This window comes from Fundulus heteroclitus, unplaced genomic scaffold (genome assembly GCF_011125445.2).
Source record: "Fundulus heteroclitus isolate FHET01 unplaced genomic scaffold, MU-UCD_Fhet_4.1 scaffold_63, whole genome shotgun sequence".
NCBI classification, from domain to species: Eukaryota; Metazoa; Chordata; class Actinopteri; order Cyprinodontiformes; family Fundulidae; genus Fundulus; species Fundulus heteroclitus.
This window is the reverse complement of record NW_023397066.1, coordinates 528,509-535,505: the sequence shown is the minus strand read 5'-3', so window position 1 is coordinate 535,505 and position 6,997 is coordinate 528,509. Positions and strand designations below refer to the sequence as shown.

General features: G+C 49.4%; 1 protein-coding gene across 7 annotated transcripts; it reads left to right on the top strand.

The window, feature by feature from the left end:
• LOC105922834 (transcriptional regulator Myc-1) lies at window positions 1-6,782 on the top strand. Of its 7 annotated transcripts, none has more exons than XM_036133516.1 (3): window positions 1-400; window positions 1,301-1,637; window positions 5,329-6,782. In XM_036133516.1, the coding sequence occupies exon 3, from the start codon at window positions 5,336-5,338 to the stop codon at window positions 6,509-6,511; it is 1,176 nt and encodes a 391-aa protein (XP_035989409.1). In that variant the 5' UTR covers window positions 1-400; window positions 1,301-1,637; window positions 5,329-5,335; the 3' UTR covers window positions 6,512-6,782. The 7 variants fall into 7 exon arrangements, with proteins under 7 accessions (XP_035989409.1, XP_035989410.1, XP_035989408.1 ...); XM_036133517.1 differs by lacking the exon at window positions 1-400 and adding an exon at window positions 414-716; XM_021314339.2 differs by lacking the exons at window positions 1-400; window positions 1,301-1,637 and adding an exon at window positions 3,745-4,699 and having other exon boundaries at window positions 5,329-5,942; window positions 6,027-6,782.
• The last annotated feature ends 215 nt before the right edge of the window (window positions 6,783-6,997 follow it).

Below are 6,997 nucleotides of genomic sequence, written 5' to 3'. Positions count from 1 at the left end.
GCTGAAGATGTGAGTCTCTGCAGGCAGAAGATCTCCATGGAGCTCTGCTGCTGCTGAGGACCCTGGGTCAGAGGAGGAGATGGAGACGTGCAGGAGACAGCAGAACCAGAACCAGAACCAGAACCATGTGGGTATGTAGCAGAGGCTCAGTGGAGATGGAGACAGCAGAACCAGAACCAGAACCATGTGGGTACGTAGCAGAGGTTCAGTGGAGATGGAGACCAGCTGGAGACAGCAGAACCAGAACCAGAACCATGTGGGTATGTAGCAGAGGCTCAGTGGAGATGGAGACCAGCTGGAGACAGCAGAACCAGAACCAGAACCATGTGGGTACGTAGCAGAGGTTCAGTGGAGATGGAGACCAGCTGGAGACAGCAGAACCAGAACCAGAACCATGTGGGTACGTAGCAACGGCTCAGTGGAGATGGAGACCAGCTGGAGACAGCAGAACCAGAACCAGAACCAGAACCATGTGGGTATGTAGCAGAGGCTCAGTGGAGATGGAGACCAGCTGGAGACAGCAGAACCAGAACCAGAACCAGAACCATGTGGGTATGTAGCAGAGGCTCAGTGGAGATGGATGGATGCTGGAGACAGCAGAACCAGAACCAGAACCATGCTCTCAGACCTGCAGGCTCTGGATCAGGAACCCCAGAACGCTCCGTTTTATGTGTCCTGAGGGTTTTTATAATTAAAGCGTTTTAATGAAGTCACAGGTGAGAGCAGCTGATCCATGGTAACCATAGTAACACCTCCACCTGTTCTACAGCCTCCCTTAATACCCACATAATGATCATAAGAGTCTTGTGTAAACATTTTACAGCCCAGCCTGCATCTCTGTAGGTTCTAGTTGTTACTGTTATTGTAACCCAATGAAAAGTTCCCTTTAATTATCTCAGCACGCGTTTAGCTGCTTCACTGTTATTTCCTCTGTTTGCATAAATACTGTGACAGTTTGCTGACGGCCCAACATCAGTCAGGTCTGGTACAATCATTATTCAGATTGTACCAGACCTGTTTAACTCTGAATGTTTAACTCTGAACGCTTAACTCTTTGTAACGAACTAGTCCGTGCTTTAGCACTTTTCCAGTGTCAGGATAACAACCCAGACATGATGAGCTGTTTCTGTCAGAACCAAGTCATTTCAACTACACACACTTCTTTCACAAATCCAATAAATTTGTGAAAGAAGAAAATTATTAAATAAAACAGATGTCTCCAAAAAAAAAAACTAAGAGCAACGATCGACAGGAATGTTTTAAAGCAGAACATATTTTAAAGTTTATTTCTTTTATCCAGCCGTGAATCCTTTGATGATTCGCTGAAGAGAACGATCCAAACCTCACGTTCAGAACAAGTTCTGCAGCTGTGGCTGACTGACATGAGGAGGTTCTGTTGGGTCCAGCAGCAGTGAGGCGTTGTGACCACCAGGGGGCGCCGCGGAGCTACAGCTGCCCGGGAGACAGCTCCTGTGTGTGTGTGTGTGTGTGTGTGTGTGTGTGTGTGTGTGTGTGTGTGTGTGTGTGTGTGTGTGTGTGTGTGTGTGTGTGTGTGTGTGTGTGTGTGTGTGTGTGTGTGTGTGTGTGGTTAAATGTTTCCTCCTCCAGGCTTGCTGTGGTCCTGTTTGCTGCTGCAGGTAAATGATTATATTCATTCAACATCTGAGAATAAATATTTATAAAAAATTCAGTTTTATTTATATAACGCCGATTCATGAAACATGTCATCTAAAGGCCCTTTACAAAATCAATCATATTATACAGATTGGTGGAAAAATTGCTATATAAGGGAACCAGTTGATTGCATCAAAGTCTAGACAAGCAGCATTCACTCCTGGAGGTGGAAAATGTCATCAAATGAAAGCAGTTTGTTATCTTCGCCAGCAGAGGGCGCCAGAGAAGCAGTTTCAGGGAGAAGGGTGGCTCAACCTGCGGCTCCGGGGCTGCTAGAGGCTCGTTGGACCCTCCACTCTGGCTCCTAAAAACTCTGGCTTGTAAAAAAACTGAAGAAACTAATGTTCTAAATAGGATATAATGACAAATTTTTTAAAAAAAAATCATGGAATATTTGGATTCAGTTTCCACAACAGAAGTACACTAAAGTACCAGCATCATTGTTTTAAAACTAAGTGAATTTTTCTACACAATTTTCCACAATCTTCAACAAATAACGACAATAAAATGTGTCCATCCTCTTTTATTTTAAAGTTTTATGTGTTTATTCATTTTTAAACCTAAAAATAAATAGAAATAAAATTTTGGGTTTTTAATGAAGTTTTCCTAGAGAATAACTCCAGTTATGCCACTAAATCATTTCAGTTAACGGTTCTGGTTCAGCAGCTCACCGTCCGTCTGGAGAACATGGCGGCTCTGGCCGGTCCAGAGGAGGAGGAGGAAGAGGAGGAGGAAGAGGAGGAGGAGGAGGAGGAGGAGGTTCCTCCTGGCTGCTCCTGCTGCAGCTCCTTTACTCCTGGTAATCTTCATCGTTTAGGTTCCTGCGTTCAGCACCAGAAGCATCAGAGCTGCAGGATGGGTTCTGGTTCTGCTCCAGTTGTTCCTCTTTGGACCATGAGGTTCTATCTGGACCAAGAGCCGGGTTGATTACTGAACATTCTGATGATCTGCTCATGGCTCAGATGCCTCCTCCTCCTCCTCCTCCTCCTCCTCCTCCTCCTCCTCCTCCTCCTCAGGAGCAGACCCAGTGTTGCTGGGGGAGAACATGTTCTGCTGGGCCGGTCCTGCAGAGGTTCTGACCTCCACGGGTTCTGCTCCTCTCCTGTCGTCCCATTTCGGTGGAACCGTTTCTTCTCAGGCTCCTCTTTAGATGTTTCTTCACCTCCAGGATTCCTGCCTGAATCCAGGTCCGGTCCGGATCCGCTCCTCTCCTGCCTTCAGAGCTCATGGTGGTTCTGGTTCGGTTTCCTCTCCTCTGGAGCCCAAACTCTGGTTCCTGGTTCTGTCCTCTTGTCTCTATTGTTCTCCATGTCTTCTGTCCTCATGTTCTCGTCTTCTTGGTCCAGCAGGACGGTTCCCCTGAGCAGCCAGAACATTCTGAGTGGATCCCACTGGGTCCACTGGGTCAGCAGCAGCCATGAAGCTCGATTTATTATTTCTGCTTTTAGATGAGAAACATTCAGCTAAATGAGACATTTTTCATTAAAGCTTTATTTAACGAGGAAAATCACCAGAAGAAGAAGAAGAATCTCTTTTTAAGGGCGATAAGAATGTGAGAAATAAATAAACTACCGCTGACCCAGTCTTGGTGAGACGTGTTTTTTTTTTTTTTTGTTGTTGTTTTTTTTATCATTTCCCTGTTTTCAGTCATTTTCTACAGAACTAAAGTTGATTTTACTTTAAATAAAAAAACCTAACATTAAAACATCAGAAGGACCAGAACCGCTTGTTGAAAATGGACCTTCTGGCTGCTGCGTCGCTTTATTACTGGATTTTATTTAGATTTAAATGTGTCAAATTTTAAGGTTTATTTTTTATTGATTAAGATTCCCATAAAAAAAAACTTGTGCTGAATAATAAAAAAACAATTTGACTAGTTTTAATATTGGATAATTTTTTTATGTGTATTATGTTTTTATGTATTTTTAAAAACAGTTTGGGCAGAATTTATGGTTTTATGGTTCTGGGATAATTTGTTTTTATTTGTTTTGTTTGTTTTTAATAATAGATATTATTAAAAAATAAACTCATGTTTATAAGATTTTATAAATCAACATGTTCTTCAGTATAAAGCAAGAGTTCAGGCAGAATTTATGGTTTCAGGTTTCTGGGGTCGTTTGTTTTCATATCAATTATTATTTTTTATCATACTTTTCATTTGATGTATTTTAGCTTTAAAGCTTTAACTGTAATCTTAGGTTTTATGAATATTTTATGTTTATAATAGATAAATAGATAGATATTTTCGCCTGTTTGTTTCCTTAGTTTATATCATTTAATTTATGCGCTCAGCGCCTCTAATCCAGTTGATTTTATCGCATTTCCTTGTTTTCTTTCTTTGTTTGTTTATTTGGGCCGTTTATCCTTGTTTTTATGACGTCATCAGTGGATAAGCTCGGATTTCCCGGAACTTTGTCCCCTCGCATCATTTACAGTCAGCGAGGACCACCCGGACCGTTACACCGCGCATCCGCGACGTAAAGTAGTCCCGGCGTGAAGCGCGTCCTTAGGCCCGGACAGAACCGGTACCGGAGCCGGTACCGAGGCCGCGGTGCTGCCGCTGCTCCGTCAACGAGCGCCTTTGATGTCTGCCAGCGGCTCAGAGGCTGAGTGAAGTCGCCGCTTCGCGTCGTGACGTAACAGGCAAGTGGCGGGAAGAATGTGACGTCAGTGGAAAGCGAAACTCCGAGGAGATAAAAAGCTGCAGCGCGGCTGGAAGCGGAGATTCTGGCTGAGAAGCAGAACCGGTACCGCGGTAACAGGTCAGCCCATCCGGACCGGACCGGTTCGCTCTGAGGTTCTGCTGCTAAGCTTTAAAGATTGGACCTTAACCTGCCGGAACCACCTGGACCTTTACCTGCCGGAACCACCTGGACCTTTACCTGCCGGAACTTTTGGACCTTTACCTGCCGGAACCTTTGGACCTTTACCTGCCGGAACCACCTGGACCTTTACCTGCCGGAACTTTTGGACCTTTACCTGCCGGAACTTTTGGACCTTCATCTTCCGGAACCACCTGACAGCCGTAAGTGGATCAGCTGCAGTTTCTGAGTTTCCTTGCAGAACCAGAACCAGAACCCACCGGTTCTCTGTGTGGCTTTAGATAACCTGAACATTTGGACCCGTCAGAGTTCCTGTCGTTGTTCTTTAAATGAAAAGAGTCTCACATTAGGTTGAGCTACGTGAAACAGCTTAATTTTTAATTATTGTTATTATTTTTATATTCTGGTTACACCCAGCTGTGAGCGGGCCCTGGGAACTGGGCCGGTTCTGGTTCCGCTCAGAGCAGCAGGTTTTTATTTAAAGACCCGCTGCTGGGTGATGCGTTCACTGACCTCAGACCACAGTTAGACATTTCAGTGTCTGACCTGCAGATCAGAACCGCAGAACCGGCCCGATTCCCAGGGCCCGCACACAGCTGGGTGTAACCAGAACCAGGTTCTGTTGGACCTCAACCTCCTAAGAACCTCCAGAACCTTTCATTCCTTCCTGAGCGCCTTTCAGTACTTCTGGAATCAGCAGCTCGGACCTCTCAGATAAACTCAGAACCAGAACCAGGAAGGTCCGGTTTACTGAGGATGTTCTGGAGAAGGTCCAGTTTCTTTTAGGATGTTCTGGTGAAGGTCCGGTCTAACCTCTGCGGTTCCCCCTCAGGTCCAGGATGGTTCTGATGCTGGCCGGGTCCACCTGGGACCAGGACTGGGAGCAGCCCTGCTTCTTCCTGGATGAGGAAGAGGACTTCTACCCTCCTCCTCCTCACCGCCAGCTGCTGCCGGGTCCAGGCGAGGACATCTGGAAGAAGTTCCAGCTGCTGCCGACTCCCCCCGCCTCCCCCAGCTGGGCGCCTCCTCCCCCCGCCTCCCCCAGCCGGGCGCCTCCTCCCCCCTCCTCCCCCAGCCGGGCGCCTCCTCCCCCGGACCCCCCTCTCCTCCAGGAGGACCAGAACCCGCTCCTCCTGCGGTCCTTCGTCATCCAGGACTGCATGTGGAGCAGCAGCTTCGCCGACGCCACCAAGCTGGAGCGGGCCGTGTCCCAGCGGCTGGCCCAGCTGCGGGCCCGCCGGGACCCGTCCGGTACCGGCGCCGACCCGGACCCGCAGCTGGGCCGGGTCAACGCAGAGTACCTGCAGGACCTCCAGGCGGCGGCGGCGGCGTGCGTCGACCCCTCTGAGGTGTTCCGGGTCGGCCCAGCGAGCGAGGAGCCGACGTGGGCCGAGGGAACCGGGTCAGAACCGAGCCTGGAGACGCCGCCGCTGAGCAGCGAGTCCGGTGAGTCCTGGTCCTGCTGCGTCCTGGGTCCTCTGAGAGGAGAGCTGGACTCAGCGTCTGTGTCTCCGTCCTCAGAGGAGGAAGAGGAGGAAGAGGAGGAAGAGGAGGTGGACGTGGTGACGGTGACCCGGACGCCCCGCCGCTCCGGCGCCGAGCCTCTGGTTCTGAAGCGCTCCCATGTCGACGTGGAGCAGCACAACTACGCCGCCCCGCGGCCTGCTGGGAAGCGGGCCAAGATGGCGGCGGCGGTTCCGGTTCTGGGCCGGCGGTGCCGGAGCCCGCGGTCGGACGGCGAGGACGTGGACCGGCGGCGGAGCCACAACGTTCTGGAGCGGCAGCGGCGCCGCGAGCTCAGCACCGGCTTCCGGGCTCTGAGGGAGCAGGTTCCGGCGCTGGCCCAAAACGCCAAGGCGCCAAAGGTTCTGATCCTGAAACGGGCCGCCGAGCTGGTCCGGGAGGTCCGACTGGAGGAGCGCCGGCTGCTGAGGGAGAAGGACGAGCTGACAGAGCAGAGCCGAGAGCTGAGGCGCCGACTGGACCGGCTCCGGACTTTACGGCACCGGTTCTGATGTTCCTGTAGAGAGCCGAGGTGTCGGTTCTGATATAACCGGGTCACACTGACCAGAACCTAGTAACAGATCATATCTGATGGACTCCGGTACTTATTTATTCACCCTGTAGCTTTAACTTATGGCACCAGCAGAACTGTCCGGTTCTGCTCACAGAAGAACCGACCCGCTTTAATTGTGTCTTTTTGTTCTGAAATGATTTTATTTTTCTATTTTCCACCAGAGGAACCAAACATGTCAGAAATAAAAGCTTTCCTTTATTTGGACCAGAGGTTCTGATGGTATTTGTTCTTCCTTCACATTCAACCCGACTGAGTTCTGACCCGTTTCCTCAGAACCAGACGCTGACCAAACTTCCTCCGGTTCTGCTGGACTCACTGGGAGAGAAGTTCTTGTGAAATCTGATGTCACTCCTGAGGAATGGGAGTGAACAGAACCGGTCCAGGCCCGTTTCTGCAGAGGTCCGGTTGGGGTGTTTCACAGCGT

Excerpts from the sequence above, each read along its gene's own strand:
- LOC105922834 (XM_036133516.1), top strand. The coding sequence starts at position 5,336 with ATGGTTCTGATGCTGGCCGGGTCCACCTGGGACCAGGACTGGGAGCAG.